Raw genomic sequence first — 19,010 nt, 5'->3', positions numbered from 1 at the left:
ATTTCTGGGTAGAGAGGGATCAGGGAAAAGTATAAATCCAATCTCAGTTCGGGCTCGAGTGTCGAACTCTTAGATAGGCCCACCCACCCATCTTTGGCCCAAATCAGGACTTCTTGTCTGGCCCATAGTGTCAATTGTGTCCATCCAGTTAAGACACCTCATCGTCCATCCATAACAAAAATGAACTAAATTGTATAAAGTAGGCCCAAACTTTAATGGGCCTCCCAGCCCATGAAACTCCTGTGGACTGGGCTTTATAGCCAAGCTGCTGCTAAGCTCGATCCTTGGTCGGGAACTCAAGGGTCTCTGATTTTTAAGTTTCAATAAATTTTTTTGAGCCCTTCCCCCTTAAGTGTGGATATGATAGGGACATTAACTGATACTTGCCCAGTATTGGTATTCCGTTGGTGATCATTGGCCAAGTCTGGAACGAGTGTATTTGAGCCTTCACAACAGATTTCCGTGTTGTTCAGAAACTCTGAACCATGAAGCAAACAACAGAGAAACAACAAAGTTCGAAAGCAGCTATATCAATCCATGGCCAAAAGCAAAATTGTAGTCCCCAGAAGCACAAATAATTCGATTAAGCAACGATGTGCATGTGTACATGTGCACGTATGGATTCACAGGTCATTCTATATATGACAAAGGAAAAGTTGATCATCCATAACTTTTTATGATCGTAGTACAGAACTACAGATACATCAACCACGAATATACAATGAAGTCAAAAGTGTCCATAACACAAACAACAGCACACTTATATACAACCTAAAAGAGGCCAGCTACCATGCAAAGCAGCGCGAACCAACAGACGCCTCACGACTCTCAAAACAAAATTCCTAGTTATCTCAGGTACTAACAGCACAAAAGTCTTGCATGCATCTTCAATAGTGCAAAAAAAGAAAAAAGTGGAAGCAAGAAGGTACTACATTCTATATAGATAACACTGTCCCAAAATGGACCAGCTTCTGAGCACTCGCCGCATAATGGAGTTTTCCTATGCATTGGCCGAAGCAGCTTCAGGATGGTAGTGAAGCATTTCTTTCCACATCATCTCCCTGATCATGTCCTCACCGAAGTCCTCATCTATGTCGAGGTCTATTGGGACCTGGGCAGGCGGGTTGCATCTTGGGTCATACAGAGCAGACAAGAAAGGATGTTGGAGAGCTTCTGTCACGCCAATTCTTTTGGATGGATCAAAGACAAGCATCCTTCGCAACAGGTCAATGGCCAAAGGGTTTGCATTAGGATACAAATGGTATAGGGGGGTGCCAGGGGAATATGGGAGTGACTTGATGAACTTCCTAGCCTTTGGGTTGTCAATAAACTCAAGATCAGCCTCATTTTGGCTTCCAAGAACATTAATGATTAATTTAAGCTGATTGAGGCACTCAGTACCAGGAAATATGGGTTTCCGGCCTAGAAGCTCAGCAAAAATGCATCCGACCGACCAGACATCAATAGAAGTCCCATAATTGTCACAGCAGAGGAGAAGTTCAGGGGCTCTATACCAACGGGTGACAACATACTCAGTCATGAACTGGCCTTTGCCACTGCTGGTGCGTGCCAGTCCAAAATCACAGATCTTAAGATCACAGTTCGCATTCACAAGGAGGTTTCCTGGCTTCAGATCCCGGTGGAGAATGTTTGCTGAGTGGAGATACTTAAGTCCTCTAAGCAACTGCAATCAAGAGATGCCAATAAGTTTCATTTTGCATGAACAGATAAAATCAGATGTAAAGTATATTTGCTCAAGAATTGTATGCATCTAACCTAACAAGATCGCAAGGAAAGAAGACAAGAAAAGCCAAAGGTCAAAATACAGAGGCACAGACACAAGTTCTTGCATGTAATTACAACTAATCAAGTCCATCAAGAACTCAGCCTAGTCATTTCGACTCAACTTTCAGCACTATAACACACCTAAAGAAAACTAGTTGCAAATCACCAAGAATCTGGGCAACATAGCAATGAGGGGTGTCAAAAAGCAACCAGAGAATGAAGGGATGCTTGTCATCAGTATGAATCTTTTTCTACAATTTTGTTTGCCAGTCTCATTAGAAAAAATATGTCTAAAGCACTGGTAACTTAGTGGTTTTACAGCAACACAGCGAACTGCTGAATGATGGTAAACATCCAGAAAGCATTGATTTCACAAAGGAAGGAGGCGAAATCCATTGCTAGTTGATAGAATCTAGAGATGTAACCATGTTTGACAAATTAGTTGTGCATTTAGACATGCTTAATATATGTGAACTCCACTCCCACTATCTCAGCAGAGCAGAAAAGAAGAAACAATATGTCACCAAATATCAAAATGTACCACATCAGTAAACAGTAATACAATTGAATACATTTTTGCTACAACTCTATGAAGGGCCATTGTTCCTCAATTCAATAAAAGATGTTAAAGCAAATGAGGTGTTGGTTAAAATTAATCAGCCTAACCATAATCAGGATACCAAGAAACAAACATTCAGCTCAACCAATTTTAAAAACCAGTTACTAACCAACCCGACCCCAGGATATAAGGTAGTTAATTTCGATCAATCTGATAAATATATGACATGGATTCCAAAATGGAAGTGGGATAAGCTCCACAAAGGTTTTTGATGAACCATTTTATCATCCAAAGACTCCAAAATAACTCAAGACATCCTAAACTGAATCTTCCATGAAATCAGCTGAATCAATATATATGGGTTCTTCTTCATTATTAGTGATCAGCCTCACACTACTCATAGCAACTCATTCATAGAATATGAATTAACAGTTCCTCACTGAATATAGACCCAACATGATGAATTTTCTGTTAGAACCTCACTGAGAAAATTATGCCAATGAACCTGTAATTTTCTAAACCAAATAATTTTGCCCCCCCCCCCTTTAGCGAACACAAACATCGGCTCAGGCCATATTTTACAACCTGATATTAAGAAATATGGGATATTGGCGACCAAGCTAACAATGGCTACAAAAAAATTTTTGATGTACGCTTGGCCTTTTCATCATTCTTAACCAAGAAATAGAAGAGTTTCTAGATATTGAAGACAGGATGGACACTCGAAAGATTTCTAATGGTGTCTCATGAGAGAAAAATTACGCATATAAATTCTTCTTTTATGACAAAAGAAGCAGCAAATCCCAGACAAAATGCTAATCATTCCGAAAATAACACAAAAACTACAGTTCCATGGAAAATACAAACCTGAAAAAGAAAATATTGGCAGTGGTCATTAGTAAGTGGTTGAGAAGATTTGATAATCTGATGGAGATCTGTATCCATAAGTTCGTAAACCAGATAGACATCCCTGAAACTTCTCCTGTGGATAGGCATCATAACATCCTTCAAAGCAATCACATTCTCATGTCTTAGATGCCGAAGCAGTTTCAGTTCTCGGAGAGTTCTCAGTGCATCAATACGATTCTCAAAGGCATTGTGGATCTTCTTAATTGCAACTTTCTCATTTGTTTCTCTGTTGATAGAAGAGCAGACAATACCATAAGCTCCTCTACCAATGGGCTTAATGGGAACATACTTTGTATCAATCTCAAACAAAGTTTGCCACATAGAGTAGTAATGTTTCCCTCTGGATCCCATCCCATTAGGTGGCTCGACTAGAGTAGCCATTTCCTGCAAGTAGTCACAATCCATATAACATAATTCACTCAGAAGGATAGTGAACCAATAAGACGAGAGTAAAAATTAGTTCTGGAATTAATAGATCATTCTTTATGTATGAAAAGATTAGCGCTGGGAATGATATGTGTCTAAGATTCTGCAACTAAGGTAATATGGGATTTAAGCTCGCGCCATAGAAGATCCGACAAAAAGACTTAATTTTTGAAGTTACCAAAAAGGAAAGAAAAAAAGAAAAAATCAAGGGCAATACAGAGGTAATTATTCTCATGAAAGTTACCAAAATTAACAGTGTTTGCTTAAAGTTTTGTAACCAGTACGACATTAATGAAGAGGAAAAATAGGAAATTTTCTCCCAAAAAAAGGCAGGTGGGCGGCGTAAACACATAAAGCATGAAAACAGGGAAAACGAAAGCAACTGAAGAGAAACACCACATCATAAAGCATGAAAACAGGGTAAACGAAAGCAACTGAAGAGAAACACCACATCAAACAAGAGTAAAAAGAGATGAGCGGAATAAGTTTTAACAGATTCTTACTTGTAGCGAAAAGTGAGAATATAAATATCTATCAAGAAATCTTCGAATTCTTCCACTTATGCAGTTCTGTTCCAGATTCCTCCCCTATCCACGTCAATCTCTTTGTCCTACATCTTCTGAACCCTCCCTGATTCCAAGCTCTAAGCTTTCTACCGTAATTCTGGTGATAAAAGTCGATAGAATTACGCTCAATCGAAATCGCTCAGAATTAAAGAGAAAGAAAAAAAAGATTCCCCGGAATCAAACAAATAACAGAAAAAAAGTCAATGGGTTCAGAGTTAAAACAATCCCCAACAAAGCCCCATAGTGTATAAACCTCTTATTGCCACAAATTCGAACTCCACTCCCATTCTCTCAAAGTCCCACCTCTTCTGGAATCCACACTTGAGATCCGAAAGAACTCGACTTCTCTGGCGTGGACAGAAAACAGTAGAGTTATTCAGATCTACAAACCTAACAAAATCTTCCCTTTACTTCAGTAATGGGGATCGAAGTCGTTAAGAGAGAAAACCCAAAACCCAGTATAAGTTTAGGAATCTTGGATAATTCCCATTTTCGCTCAACTAGCAAGTAACAGCTAATCATCAATGCTTTTATCCAGATCGGCTTCAATTCCTCTCTTCCCTTCTCTGCCTTTGCTTCTAAATTCTAACTTCTGATTTCCCCCAAAACCCGGGGGTCAAACGTCCGGTTCCAGCCACTGTCGGGGTCAACCGTCTCGAATCGAATCCGGTCCAGTATGGGAATGTCTGGTTTTGATTCCGGTTTGTTTTCCTAATCCATTTACTAATGGGCTTGGTCGGTTTCTAAATTATTATTATTTTTTTTTTGAAATTTTGTATGTCAAACCAATGTATAAGAGAACACTGAAGTGTGTGATGGGCTTTTTCTCTATCAAATATTCAAATATGAGGGAATAAAAACATTTCATAAACTTTTATTTTTTCCTTTATTGAGAATTAATATATCTGGCCTTCATTAATGGAGAAGACAAATGTACATGTGAAAATTCTAAGCTTCTCAGTATACACGATAGACACTCGATGCCTTCGAATCTATATGTACTCTCTCGTTCATATAATAAAATATCTATGTTATAAAGTCACGTATTTTACTTTGAAAATTTGACCAAATTCCGTATCTTCTATAGAAACTTGATGAGTCAGAATGGCATAACTTAAGAGACCTTCCAACACCAATGTTGTTTTCTTTTTCTTCTTTTTATCTTTTTTTGGGTACACCTCTTTTTCTCCTTTTGAGTTTTATGATAATTATGAAAATAAAACAATATCTTGATACAATATTAAAGAATGTAAGAAACATGTGTTTTTTTAATTGTTTTGTTTGCACTGAAGTGAGGACCAATCAACCATTCAACCCTCATCACCTACCTAATCACAACCAACCAACATGGCTGGCCTCCAATATGGATATGGTGCATGATCCACGCCATACTTTGAATTAAAGCTCCAAATTTTAACCCATTACATAGGCTTTGAGCAAGCAAAATCGTCACTTTTTTTGGTCCACATAACAGAATGTTCTTAATTAACCTCTCCTTCAAACCCTACTTCTCAACTTTTCTTTTTTCTTTCGTGGCAATTTCATCTGTTTATGGGTTAGATGTAAGATAATCTAAGTGACAAGTGACAAATGTTGAGAAAAAAAATGTATAATATAGATATTGTATTCGATATGACATCAAATAGAACTGATTGGAAGATAAAATTTGATGCGACCGACTCCATTTAATTGCAAAATAATGTATTTTGCAATTAAATGGAAGCATATTCTTCTTCTTTTTTCAATTAAATATTCTGTAGACTTTTGATTATGGAAAAATATATACTTTCTATTGGCAAGAGATTTGTTTTAGGTAGAAATTAGGTTAAAAGATTATTATCTAGTCATGTAGCATTTGTATTAATATATATGTATATACGAATACAAATATCAATGTAGAGGTAATTTTTTTTTTTCCAGTTAAGGGCATGATGATATTTCATGTCGTATAATATTTGGACAATTTGGGGTCCAATTGGAAAACAGTAGGGTGGTTTGATATTAAGTTGTCAAGTTATCATCTCAAAACCTACTCATGTAATCTTTAAACGCCCCACGTGTTAGGTTTGACTGTAAATTACCACCCCATTTTATGTTCAAACAATAATAGATAAATACAACTGTAATAGTCTATCTCAACCTTGACCCCAAATTTTATTAGTTTAAAAAAGTAAAGAACTAAAAATAAATTATTATTTTAAATTTAATAGGGTGAAGGTTCTTGAATTTAAGACTTATACTTCTCATCCTCCATCTACACCAATAAATTAAACAAGATAAACTACATCAATGATGACTTATGTCTTAATATTGATGAAGATAGAAAGGAAAATCTTTAAATCACGAGTCAATCAAAGAAAAAACTACCCAGATCATAAGAGATAGATCATAGGAGGATACCATAGGATAATACGTAGGTAGCTTTCCTCAACCATGGTGTATGTAAGATCAATTGATAGATAAATTATTTTGGTGAAGAATCACTTAGTCCACATTTTGATGGTCGAAAGCTAGAGGATCAATAATAGTATCAATGCCCTTTTTTATGCTTCAAGTAAAAGGGTGTTTTTTTTTTTTCTCACAGTAAAAAGGATTGACTACTGGACAATATGATTTCCTAATGTCTATTTCATCCTATTTCAGTATTTTTTTGACTTTGGATCATCTACCCCTATGGTAAAAGTCTATGATCCTTTCATGCTTTTCCGTTTTTTGGGGGTAAGAAACAAATAAATTATAAATGTCACCTATTACAACCATTGGCATTCAAATTACATAAATTCATAAGCTAAGAATTGGTACTTTGCCAAATTTTTGGTAGTTCAACCGAAAATGCTACCTTACTTGGTAATCAGCCACACCACACGATAGGAGTGGGATTCACGAAGAAAGGATCAAATTTTGATTTATTTTTATCAGCACATAAAAGTGGTCCCACCCCTACAGGTGATTGAAAAATATTGAGAGAAAAAAATCTCCTAACTCCAGACCCTTTCTTATTGCCTTCTCATGTATTGCAAATCCAAGAGGTGAACTGATTTCTAAGCAAAGAAAGTAAAAAAATCACCAGAATGTAGACAAACAGGTCCCTTGTGGTTGAAAAGGTGACGGTTGGGTGCTGTAATGTCGCCGCCCAAACGCGTACTTGATCTGAACTTGGAACTGGAAGTTCAACTCTGAAGATATTCGTTGCCGACATTCCTTTACGCCCTCGCTGGGGCCTTTGCTTTGCCTCAAATCCATTCTCTCCTCTTCTCTCTCTGTCTCTCTCTCGCGCTCGTCCGTGAAGAATTGAATTCTTTATTTTTCTTCCTGCGAATCTGCGATTAGGTTTCAACATCATACGTCAATTCAAAAAAACGGGGAAAAAGAAAGCTTCATTGGATAGAATATAATCCATTCATTGATCCCGAGAATTTTTCCATCTAAATGACGCAAAGTTGTTGAAAGCACGTGGTGTGCTAAAGCCTAAATGGCTAAATGTAAAGGTAAGGATCACCCGCCAAAGTCTTCTTCTTTGTGGCGTCATCATCGATCGGATTGAAAGTGATTTATTATCATTATTTTTTTGGTGGAGTTGAAGACGACCTAGTAATCTTATCTTAGAAATAACATGAGAATCCAATCCAAACTTAAGCCCAGCCCATCCCAGCCCATTACAATTGGGCCAAGAGTTTAAAGACAGTAATGTTACAACGAACCAAGCCCATGAACTAGAATGATAATTTGGCCGGAGGATTGTATCTTGTTTTACTTTTGAGTATTTTTACATGTGAGTCCCTTTAGTGCATGGAGGAATCAAAGTACTTTTTAGGTTTTAAAAAGAGATAATTGATAATTATATAATTAAAAAATATATATATATATATACCCATAAAGAAAATAATATATAATAATACAATGTATTAAATAATTTGAGGGGCATTTTGGTCCTTCCACGTTTAAAATTTAAATATTCTGGTTAGGACCCACAGGTAATATATTACATTGAGGGGACAATATTTGTTTGTGATCCACTAAGGGATCTACACGTAAAACACTATTTTCTTTTTAACATTTTAAATTAAATTAAAACAAAACACAGAAAACCCTAATTTATTGGAAATTTTCATTCTTACCTTTTTTTTTTCCTTTACATGAAACAAACTGCGAGTTTTGAACTGGTTATGAAACTTTAATGATAGAGGTCAAGACTGAAAGATTGTCAAACTCAAATCTATCGAAAAATATTCTCAGTTTGATTTTGGGGGATGGTGGACATCATATCAGAATTACCTTATTTGTGAGGTTGATTTGATTCCCAGAATTCAAAAGTTCATGCATGCCTTCAAGAAATTAGAATAATGATGGTTCTTTGAAAAATCTTTGGGTTCCTTAGGATAATTCTATGTCATTTTCGTGGTTTTTACTGCTCATTTAAAGAATAAGATTCCACCTAAAAAGAAAATTTTGAATCCACTTAAACAGAATATCCTTCTTGGATGTTGGAATCCAAATAGGTACAAGTGGAATTTCAAATATCTGAGAGTGAAGATATGTCATATCCTTTATCAAGCATCTTTACATTGATAGTGCTTTCTATTTCAATCATCCAAAGGGTTCCTTACCTTCTCTGAAATTCTAACAAAATTCAAAGATTTTGTATGCATATTTTGGGTGGGAAGATTTGTGAATTTAGTGACTTGCTATTGAAAATTACAGAGGAAGGCCTTAACAACTTTACTTTGTAGCTTTTTGTTTCCTCTGGGTTCGAGCACAAAGAACACTTATGAAACGCTCAAGGCTTATACATTTGCATACATTGAATTGGTTGCAGATATGATGCCATTTTCAAAGTCATCTATCTTTGAAAAACCCTTTTCGCATCTCCCACAGTTTGCAGCATTAAGATAGAATTGATTAGAATTGGATTCTATTTAAAAGCTTCAGGGTAGGGGGGCAAGTTTGGAAACTGTAGCATACCCATTGCACTTGACAAGGTGAATCTTAAGAGCATAAAATCTTGCCTAAAAAGGTAAAAAGATGATAGCCCCAAAGTGGAAAAAGACTATACACTTCTCTCCTTGCTCCACTCCTACATAGAACCGTCATGCGATACATTTCTGTCCGTCAAATTAAAATCTCTGTCAAGATTTTACTGAAGATATTTCATTGAACTTCATCATCAGTCTAGGGTTTCACTTTCTCTTGAGTTTGCAGCTCTACCCACATAATCGAAAGATGTGGAGCAGCCACTAATGGATGGTCCAAGTTTTATTTATGGCTTCAAGCTCCTACATGTTATGGAATCCACGCAAGGATGATAGAAACCTAACTCTAGATCTAAGGGTGACTCCTCACTGTTGATGTGTCTACAAAATGCCTTCTCGTTTCATCTCCTCACTTCCCTAGCTCCAACCCTTCCCCTGTTTTGGAAGCTTTGAGCCTAAGAGGTGATCACCTTCAATCATGCTCATCTCTTACAAAATTCCTGATTGCCATTATCAAAGCCAACCGAGTTTAGTTCGCCCATTGGCCCCAACACCAAGACATAGTCTTTATCTCTCCAACCTTGATGACCAGAAGTTTCTAAGGTTCTTCATTAAATATGTGTACCTCTACAAAAAATCAGTAAACGTTGAGACCCTGAAATGTTCTCTGTCACGGGTTCTTGTGGATTACTATCCGCTAGCTGGGAGGTTAAGAATCTGTGCAGAAGACGAAGAAAAACTCGAGATTGATTGTAATGGAGAAGGTGCTCTGTTCGCTGAAGCTTCCATGGATTTCACAACTGAAGAATTCCTAGAAGCTTCAAGCCTGCCCAACTCATCTTGGAGGAAACTCTTGTACAGGGTTGAAGCTCGAAGCTTTTTGGATATCCCTCCTCTCGTGATTCAGGTCAGACAGATTCCGCTCCTCTGTATTTGTTTGTTTCAGTTTCTGAAACTTTTTTGTTACAGGTGACGTATCTCAATGGCGGAGGAATGATTATGTGTACAGCAATCAATCACTGCGTGTGTGATGGGATCGGCACATCTCAGTTCTTGCAAGCATGGGCTCATTTGACAACCAAGTCTGACGATCCTCTTCCTATCTCACCATTCCATACTCGCCAAATGTTGAGACCAAGAAACCCTAGAAACATAAAATTCACACACCCAGAATACAACGCCAACACCAACTGCACCGGCACCGGAATTCAGAATCTGGAAGAGTTTTTGCAATCTCAGTCACAATCACTGGTACCCATAAGCGTAACCTTCGACCACTCTAAGATCCTCAACCTCAAGAAGCGTTGCATGCCTTCGCTGAAATGCACTTCATTCGAAGCTTTGGCATCGCACACATGGCGATCTTGGATTGAGTCGCTTAACCCACCACCATTTCTGAAGATAAAGCTTCTGTTCTCTGTGAACATAAGGAACAGATTGAAACCAGAGCTTCCACGAGGTTACTACGGCAATGGGTTCGTGCTAGGGTGTGCTGAGACGACGGTTAGAGAGTTAATGGAGCCTACCTACCCAAACATCCACCATGGAGTAAAATTGGTTCAAGAAGCCAAGGCGGCGCTCACAGAAGAATACGTGAGGTCCATGGTCGATTATCTAGAGGAACGACGAGTGAAACCAGACCTGTCTATGAGTTTAGTGATTTCTCAATGGGCGAAATTAGGGTTAGATGATTTGGATTTTGGGGAAGGGAAACCTATCCACTTAGGTCCCTTAGCTAGTGAGATCTACTGCATTTTTTTGCCGGTCGCCAGTGAAGTGGATGGGATTCGTGTGTTGATGTCGGTACCGGAGAGTATTGCTGAGAAATTTGAGTACTACATGAAAAATTTCACTGCTACAGAACAAGAAGAGGATCAAGTAAGAATTTAGGGATCGATAGATGAAATTTGAGTTGTTTTAGTGTTTGGATGACCTGAAATTCCTACGTAAAACCCATCCATGTTTAGCTTTACCGATCACAAAACTGGTTTACACCATTTTAATTCTGTAAAATAACACTAAGATAATCCTTACTTTAGTTAGAAAGAGTACCTGATTGCTTGTTTCGGATTGGTGGAGAGTGTTGCTAAAAAATTTGAGTACTACATGAAAAATCTCACCGCTGCTAGAATATGAGGTAGAAGTAGAGGAATGGTGATTTAAGGTCTGTTTACAAGGGCATGAATTTGCAAATTTGACTAATTTGAAACCCTCGAATATAAAAAGGGAAGTTATATTTGCAAGTGTGCGCTACACTTTTGATTTAAGCCGTCGGATCTCAAATTGATGACGTAAATGTCCATCTAATGGTAGCGCGACTGCGAAAAGAATCTATGGGCCGAGGCAATTTTTGTTTCCCTAATTCAATAATTATTATAACAAAAAGTAACTGTGGCTGCTGGGATTCGAGCCCAGGTCTCCACGGCCACAACGTGGAATTCTCACCACTAAACTACAGCCACTTAGTTGTATAATAACTCAAACTTGTTTTTACTCTTTGCTTCAAAAAACTACACTTTTTCTTTTTTGTGATAAGGCTTAACAAATACCAACCAAATCTAATAATGAAGAGAGATACCTGTTTTAAGTATTAAATTTTGAACTCCCTATTAGGTGGGATTTTATCAGAAGAATTAAATTAGCAATGATGATGCATCATTCAACCAATCTCATTTTTCAACTAAATTATAACTTGTCTTAATTTTATATCCATTTGTATAAGGTCACAAGTTACCTATTATTTTATTTTATTTGTTAGGTATATGTTTTTTCAATGTCAAGTTAATTACTATTATTATTAGACTTATGCTGCCTTTCATTCCCCTTTTTTCTTTTTCTTTTTCTTTTGCCAACCATGTATTTTTTTCAATTATAAATTGGGTTATCAATAATTCATAACAACATTTTTTTAATCGTTCTTATTAGTTTAACATTTTAGTCCAACAATTATCATATATGGTAAGAAAATATGACGTGTAACTCTTTCACACCTTATACAAAAAGAAAATAATTCCCTTTTATCATATATGGTAAGAAAATATGACATTTAACTCTTTCACACCTTATACAAAAATAAAATAATCCCCTTTTATCATATATGGTAAGAAAATATGACGTGTAACTCTTTCACATCTTATACAAAAAGAAAATAATCCCCTTTGGGGTTTGGCGTAGCTCCACCTTATATGTATTACCTCCAATCCCCAATATATAAAAATAGAGCTACTTCAAAGAGAGAAAAAACAAAAATAGTGTCTCACAAATTCATATTTAAAGAATTCACAAGTTAAACGGGGAGAGAGAAATGAGAAAATGGATGCTATAAGATGAAGACTGAAATTATTTGTAAACTTCAATGATAGGTGTTGGTCCATTAGTGATTCATAATGGTCTCAAGTGCCTCACGGAGCATTTTATACAATATTTGGTGTGAAATCTTTAGTATAGTGATGGGTCACTCATTTTCATCAAAATTTAATTGAAACATTAAGTTATGGTTGAGCTAAGTTATTCAAAACATGGAAAATAATCGTGTACCGTAAGTCAAGATAAAGATAGACATAATTCGATCATAAAATCAAATGATATTCATAATTTTTACCAAGTTATGAAGGGTTCGAAAAGTTCGGCTATTTTCTTGAACGCTTGGAAATTGATTCAGCTAATAACAAATCCACATTCCAAAATAATAAGAACCCTCAACCCTTTGGTTTCCTTATCTTTTCATGCTGTAGATGTTTGTCATATGATTCTTAATTTTTGTCCAAAAATAATAGAGGGTCTATTGGTATTACATGTGGTTGCGAGAGGAAAAAAACATTAATTTTTCATGCACACACATGGGAGATATGAATTATTTATTCTCATTTTTTTGTTCAAACAATCCAAACTCTTATTATGTGGTGGAGAAATATACAAAAATGTATGCCTTTGTTATTTTGTTATCTTTAGGGTTATAAAAAAAAAGGGGAAAATTTTGTCGTATTTTAAAATAGGCCATTTTGGGTAAACCATGTACTTTATCAAAGCAGTTAATGGGAGGAAGTGTGAGACTAATTTTGGGATCAAAGAGGGTATGTTACATAGAATGATTTTTTACTTCGGAGATATAATATATGAATGCGAATTCGATTGTTAAACATGTTGTCCGAATTTAAATCCGACATTCGTCGACTGTATTAATTTATAAACGAATTAGAATTTGTTTAGCTAATCAGATTATATCCAATCCGAATTCAAAATAATGACCGATAAAAATGTTAGAATCTAAATGGGGTTTTAAACTTCTTATTGAGCGTTGAGTCCAATTAATGTAGTGCTGTATTGGTAATTAAACATATTTAATTAATATTAATGAATGTATATGAAGTATTTTTCAAAATTAAGCTTTAAATAATTCGAAGAGTTTTCGTTAAATATCTAATCGAATAAGATAATATTCAACTTAAAATTAATATATCCGAATTTGAATCCAACAACTAAACGTGTGAAGCACAAAATTTCAAAATCGATTTTCTGACTATCCGTTTACATGCCAGCTTCGAATTTTGCGGAATGTAGATTCCATTAATGTAATTCATTTGCTAGCTAGCTATTAACCTTTATACCGGAAAAGGAAATAAAAAAAAAAAAGTCAAAATGCCATTATATCAGAAAAAGAGGGCATAAAGGTAATAACGTAGCATTAGAAAAAGGGCCAGTTGTGTGCACTGATTTCGAGAGACGATTACTAATTCCTTCAGGTAGATTTCTTGCGTTATCCGCTATTAGTCTGAGTTCATCATTCTCATCCACTTTTTTTTTTTTTTTTGTCAGTCTCTCTGGTCTCTGTACTCTCCACGCGTACCTTGCCTCCTCGATCTATAGAAGAAATCTTTTGTTTTCGTTATTTATTTTTAAGGGTTCTGCTCTCATGTCCTTATCGCTTCGAGGCTCGGTCACTTTTATCTTCAACTCCAAGCTTCTCATCGTGTAAATTCCACTAATTTCGCTTGTAGCTGACGAGATTTTTCTTATTTTTCATATTATTCGTGTCCCTCATCTTCAGAAATTCCTGTGATCTGCAACCCAAAAAAAAAAAGAGAGCCAGAGTTTGAAATCTTGCGGAGTTCTCAGCTGTTCTGGTATTATTACTTCTCTCTGTTTTTATTTTATAAATTCTGAAATCTCTCTTTATCGGTGTACTTATTTGATTATCCCGGTATTGATATCTATAATATGAAAGGTTGCCGGATGGAAACCCTACAAGGACCAGTTGTTTGCCCTGCGGTTCGATCAAAGCAAGTTGGAGCTTTTACTCTGCCAGTGAATGGATCTCTCATGAAGGTCAAATCGTTTAGAAGTGGATTCTGGGGCTTACAGGGGAGCTTGAGAGACGGCGTTAAGATGAGAAATTTGTTCGCTCTGGAGCATAAGGAGAAGTGTTTGACAGTGAGATGCAGAATCAATTCTTCCTCCAATGGTAATGGTAGCATGGCAGATAAGTTTAATGACAAGGATGAAGACTACGTGAACTCCAGTGTGGTTGAAGCCGGTATGCTTGTGTAATGACCCGTCTATTTTTTTTGTTTTCATTTTTTCAGTCCATTAAAACTTGGATTTTCCCTTTCTTCAGTACTTGTATGTGTATATGTCACCTGGGTCTGGGTAAATTTTATAGTTACAGTTCTTGAAGAACTTGGTGGCTTGTCTTACTATGCAATCGTTTTTTGGTCCGCAAATTTTGTATATGAATTGATCACCTTGGCTCCTTCTACCATCCTACAGTGGAGGTAAAAAGTGGCCCAGAAGGATTCATGATAAAGATGCGAGATGGTAAGCACCTAAGGTGCGTGCATAACAATCCACAGGGTGGTCATCTACCAGAGTATGCTCCGCATCCTGCTATTGTCCTGAAGATGGAGGATGGAAGTGGTCTTTATCTTCCAATAATTGTCTGTAAGTATATTCTTGGTGGTCATCAGAATTTTTTGTCTCAAAATCTTACTATTATTACTTTTTTTTGTGTACTCTTATGTTTGACAATGTTTCCCTTTTTTTCTTCCCGTCTTATGATTGATGGGTTTCCTTGATTAAAGTGGAGACGCCAAGCGTTATGCTTATGGCTGCAGTTCGCAATGTTCAAATTGTACGTCTGCTGCTTCTTTCAAAAGTTTTGTGATTATCTTTGCTGTTTATAAGTTGAAGCTTGCTACTATCTAGAATTTTTTTGTTGAATAAGAAAACAAATTGTTTTATGATTACTAAACAGGCAAGGCCCACTTTATATGAAGTAGTGAAGGAAATGATCGAGAAGATGGGTTATGTGGTATGTTGTTGTTGCATTCCCTTCCCCCTTCCATAATTGTGTTTTGACTATTTGTATGTCATTATATGTTCTGTCATTTCAGATTTCCATTGTGATATTGCCATTTGGTTTACTAATGATGTCCCACCCTCTTTCCTGCAGGTAAAACTTGTTCGAGTAACAAAGAGGGTACATGAGGCATATTTTGCTCAGTTATACCTTACAAAGGCATGCTCCTGCATAACATTCCTGTGTTGTTTAGCTTGCTCAGAATAATGTAACTTTAAATAAATTCTGGCTTACAGTATTTGGGATGAGTTTGCAGGTTGGTGAGGGAACAGAATGTGTCAGCTTTGACCTACGACCTTCCGATGCCATTAACATTGCTGTAAGATGCCAGGTAATTTATTCGGCGTGTCAAATTGTGTTAATGTCTGTTATTTTCTATGTTATTGTTTCATCATTCAATAAAAACTTCAGACATTTTTGTTCTGACGATTGAGTAGTGGCAAGGCCATTACAATTAAGAACAATAATCATGTAAGAGAAAATTTATTGAAGAGAGAAAAAATAAATAAAATTGTGCAAGGGTATTAGCCCAAGGAAAAGCTGGAAGAACTGGTCTTAACTCTTAAGGGTGAACAGGAGGGAGCATAAAAACTGGAACTCATACTGTCCTTATTATCCTGTGGCCATCCTTTCTTTGTTTTTGATCAAGAGTGCCATTGCAAATCTTACTTGCACAGCTATGGATTGCACATGCACGTATCTATTGTTGTGGACTAGTTATGCTAGTCTTTATCAGAAGTTTGCTGGAATACACTATTTGGTAGCTTAGTGACCCTCTGTAACTCTGCTGAGGCAGGGGCCAGAAATGGGTCTTGTCTGTTCTGTTTTTTTGGTTTATCCTGTGTTTATTAGGCATAGTCCTTTTCACAAGAAGTCTTAGTAGTGATTTTGAAACTTATATTATGCATGTATCGCCCATTTTAACATACCTGGGGAAATTTTATTTACATGTTCTTTTCTATTTTTTATTTATTTTGGTAGACATTAAAGTTTAATTTTCAGAATTCCAGCGCCATTTTGTGTGGTGTATTTGTAATTCTTTCATTGTGCGAGTTTCTGTGGTGTTTTGTGTTAATGTCTACTTGGTTTTTTTTTTACTGTATCAGGTGCTAGTTTACTTTGTTTTACAGATTTTTATGCATTGCCTTTTAAACCAATTCTGCTTTCCATAAGAACTTTGAACCACCTACTGAAGTTATTCAAGTTTTCACAGCTGTACCAACTATTGGAGTTATTCAAGTTTTTGCGTCCATTATATGCAAGCGTCACACTATCCTACCTAAGCTAGTGGTTTGGTTGGGCTGCTGTACTGATCCTCATACTTTTCCCTGTTTAATCATCTTTGCATCTACCATACATTTTTACAGATTCTATATCCCTAATTTTTTGAATCGTGACATTTATTTATCATTTTTCTTTTCATATCTTTGTCAACTTTTTTGAAACTTTACCAGCACATAAATCTTACTTCCCCCCGCCCCCCCTCCTTTAAAAAATTGTCATTTTTGGTCAGGTTGCTCATTGAACTCAATTTTAAAGAATGATAAAAATGAGGGTCAATTTGTGTTTCTGTCAGATCTGCAAAAAAACTTGTTCGATGCTACCACTTTGCTACTCTTTCCTATTCTCTCCTTTTTCTTGGAGTGCTCAAAGTCGTTCCCGCATTTGACTGTTCTTTTCTGCTGCGGCTAATCTTCCAATCTAATGTAGGTTCCCATACAAGTCAACAAATACTTGGTATCCAGTGATGGAATGAGGATCGTTGAACATGCAAAGCTGGTGGGACAGTCTCCTCTCTCAGATGGGTTATTGTTCACAGAACTTGATAGGTAAAGTTTTGATGAAATAAGAACAAAAAGTTGCATTGGTGTAGAATTACCTTAAAGATAGTGCAGGGGAGCTCTGTCTCTCCTACCTAAATGAATCCTTGTGTCACATTTACTTGCTTATGCATGAATGCAAATGGAAGCAGGTAATTTTTGTTTTAAATCAAGCCTGATATGTGCATTATTTGTCCCTATATTTTAAGACCTATCAAATCATCTTTCAAACCTTCAAAAAGAAAAAGCAGCTGGAAAACTTGGATCAGCTTTAAAAATTTGTGGATGCCATGTATGTAGACGAGTCCAATTGTGATTAATGTTTAGGTTATGCTTCTGCTCTCTCTTTTTTTTTTTTTTTTTTTGGGGGGGGGGGGGAATGTGGAAGGGTGAAAGCTTGCAATTGACCTGCCTTTTATCTTTTGTGGTTCGCGTTTCTAGTAGTGTGTTTGCAGGTCATGCATAGATTTTGGGTTGATAAATGGAGTCTGATGCAACTAATGTTTGCAGGCCTGGTGGTCAGCCTTGTGTAGAAACCGAAGAGTTTGATCTGGTCCGCAACATGCTGATTGCTGCTGTAGAAGAACGTTACAGAGACGCAGGTATGCTTTGTGATGATTTGCTGGCCATACATTTCCAATGGATGGGTTGTTAATCCTTTGAGTGGTTCTTAGAAGTAATGGTTTCATTTTATTGAGAGTGGTTGAAAAAAATTAGCTAGACTGATACTTAAGTGTTTCAAGGGCCTTACAAAGTTTCAAAAACTAGATGGGTTGGTTCTGGTTGTTGGAGTGTTTTTGTTGTGTATCTTGAAACCTCAGTTGTATGATTGGGGCCTTGATTTTCCCCAAGCCTCCCTCCCACTGGCAGTGGAACTATTGCAGCTTATCTGATTTGGGTTTTTTCCCCTTCATTTTGCTTATGTACAACAGCTCAATGGCGGGACAAGCTTACTCAACTTCGGTCTAGTAAAAAGAACTGGAAATGACTTGTACAGGATTCTCACCCCTCCACCACAATGCTTGGAGATATATACTTGCTGGTCAATCATCACCATTCAGTATTTTGATTTGCACCAAGACCAACTCGCCTTTCATTTATTGATGGATCCAGTGGTCCCAAGCAAAACTGTATATAGAAGCAATTGTTCAGGGCAGAGAAGACCAGCCAAATCAGCAATGTGCATCTCCTAGACTCCACAAAAGGGGGGAGGGTTAACCTTGTGAATATATATATATATATTGGTACATAAAGTTACAGCTAATGCAGTGCAGGAAGACGAATGTGCTTTTCCTAGAAGTCTCTTGCAGTAAATCATAAATAGTCTCCCTATCTCTACAGGAACTACTAAGATTGTGAATGTTTGTCTATTTTGTAATCCGTTGTTGCCTTTGGACACCATTGTGCTTGTACGTTCACATTTCAATCTCAGGTGTTGTTCTTTTTTTTTTTCTGAGAACAAAAAGCAGTTATTTACCCGTGAATGGTGCTTCGATGCCACCCGAGTGCTGCGAATCTTGTGCTAGTGAACACTTAAGCTGGTTCAGAATTCATTAGAAGATGTTCATGTAAAACGACTCAGAAAATGCAAAACAAGAGTAGATGCAATCACAATGTTAC

At 36.7% G+C, this 19,010-nt stretch overlaps 3 protein-coding genes and 1 non-coding gene across 5 annotated transcripts; 2 read left to right on the top strand and 2 right to left on the bottom strand.

The window, feature by feature from the left end:
* Positions 1–545: 545 nt before the first annotated feature.
* Positions 546–4,825, bottom strand: LOC149016939 (mitogen-activated protein kinase homolog NTF3). Of its 2 annotated transcripts, XM_089151233.1 has the most exons (4): positions 4,499–4,825; positions 4,183–4,342; positions 3,212–3,637; positions 546–1,684 (listed from the first exon to the last, which is right to left on the bottom strand). In XM_089151233.1, exons 3-4 carry the CDS (start codon positions 3,632–3,634, stop codon positions 1,001–1,003), a joined length of 1,107 nt encoding a protein of 368 aa, XP_089007359.1. In that variant the 5' UTR covers positions 3,635–3,637; positions 4,183–4,342; positions 4,499–4,825; the 3' UTR covers positions 546–1,000. The 2 variants fall into 2 exon arrangements, with proteins under 2 accessions (XP_089007359.1, XP_089007358.1); XM_089151232.1 differs by having other exon boundaries at positions 4,183–4,825.
* Positions 4,826–9,471: 4,646 nt separating this feature from the next.
* On the top strand, positions 9,472–11,274 carry LOC149016938 (alcohol acyltransferase 9-like). The gene is made up of 2 exons (XM_089153790.1): positions 9,472–10,122; positions 10,185–11,274. Exons 1-2 carry the CDS (start codon positions 9,694–9,696, stop codon positions 11,103–11,105), a joined length of 1,350 nt encoding a protein of 449 aa, XP_089009916.1. The 5' UTR covers positions 9,472–9,693; the 3' UTR covers positions 11,106–11,274.
* Positions 11,275–11,605: 331 nt separating this feature from the next.
* TRNAH-GUG (transfer RNA histidin (anticodon GUG)) lies at positions 11,606–11,677 on the bottom strand. Its single transcript has one exon. It is a non-coding gene; the product is annotated as a tRNA-His (tRNA).
* Positions 11,678–14,011: 2,334 nt separating this feature from the next.
* On the top strand, positions 14,012–18,816 carry LOC149016936 (bifunctional nuclease 2-like). Its single transcript, XM_089151231.1, has 10 exons — positions 14,012–14,338; positions 14,440–14,748; positions 14,982–15,152; positions 15,293–15,342; positions 15,466–15,522; positions 15,664–15,729; positions 15,827–15,901; positions 17,281–17,399; positions 17,901–17,992; positions 18,323–18,816. Exons 2-10 carry the CDS (start codon positions 14,448–14,450, stop codon positions 18,376–18,378), a joined length of 987 nt encoding a protein of 328 aa, XP_089007357.1. The 5' UTR covers positions 14,012–14,338; positions 14,440–14,447; the 3' UTR covers positions 18,379–18,816.
* Positions 18,817–19,010: the final 194 nt, after the last annotated feature.

This window comes from Hakea prostrata, chromosome 4 (genome assembly GCF_041222555.1).
Source record: "Hakea prostrata isolate BN-2017 chromosome 4, UWA_Hpros_2, whole genome shotgun sequence".
NCBI lineage: Eukaryota > Viridiplantae > Streptophyta > Magnoliopsida > Proteales > Proteaceae > Hakea > Hakea prostrata.
The sequence above is the reverse complement of the archived record's forward strand: the minus strand, read 5'-3'. Positions and strand labels throughout refer to the sequence as shown.

Excerpts from the sequence above, each read along its gene's own strand:
- LOC149016938 (XM_089153790.1), top strand. The coding sequence starts at position 9,694 with ATGCTCATCTCTTACAAAATTCCTGATTGCCATTATCAAAGCCAACCG. Across the intron at positions 10,123-10,184 it reads TCCCTCCTCTCGTGATTCAG|GTGACGTATCTCAATGGCGG; the intron begins GTCAGACAGATT and ends TTTTTGTTACAG.
- LOC149016936 (XM_089151231.1), top strand. The coding sequence starts at position 14,448 with ATGGAAACCCTACAAGGACCAGTTGTTTGCCCTGCGGTTCGATCAAAG. Across the intron at positions 15,153-15,292 it reads TTATCTTCCAATAATTGTCT|TGGAGACGCCAAGCGTTATG; the intron begins GTAAGTATATTC and ends CCTTGATTAAAG. Across the intron at positions 17,400-17,900 it reads TTGTTCACAGAACTTGATAG|GCCTGGTGGTCAGCCTTGTG; the intron begins GTAAAGTTTTGA and ends TAATGTTTGCAG.
- LOC149016939 (XM_089151232.1), bottom strand. The coding sequence starts at position 3,634 with ATGGCTACTCTAGTCGAGCCACCTAATGGGATGGGATCCAGAGGGAAA. Across the intron at positions 1,685-3,211 it reads GCCAATATTTTCTTTTTCAG|TTGCTTAGAGGACTTAAGTA; the intron begins GTTTGTATTTTC and ends TCTTGATTGCAG.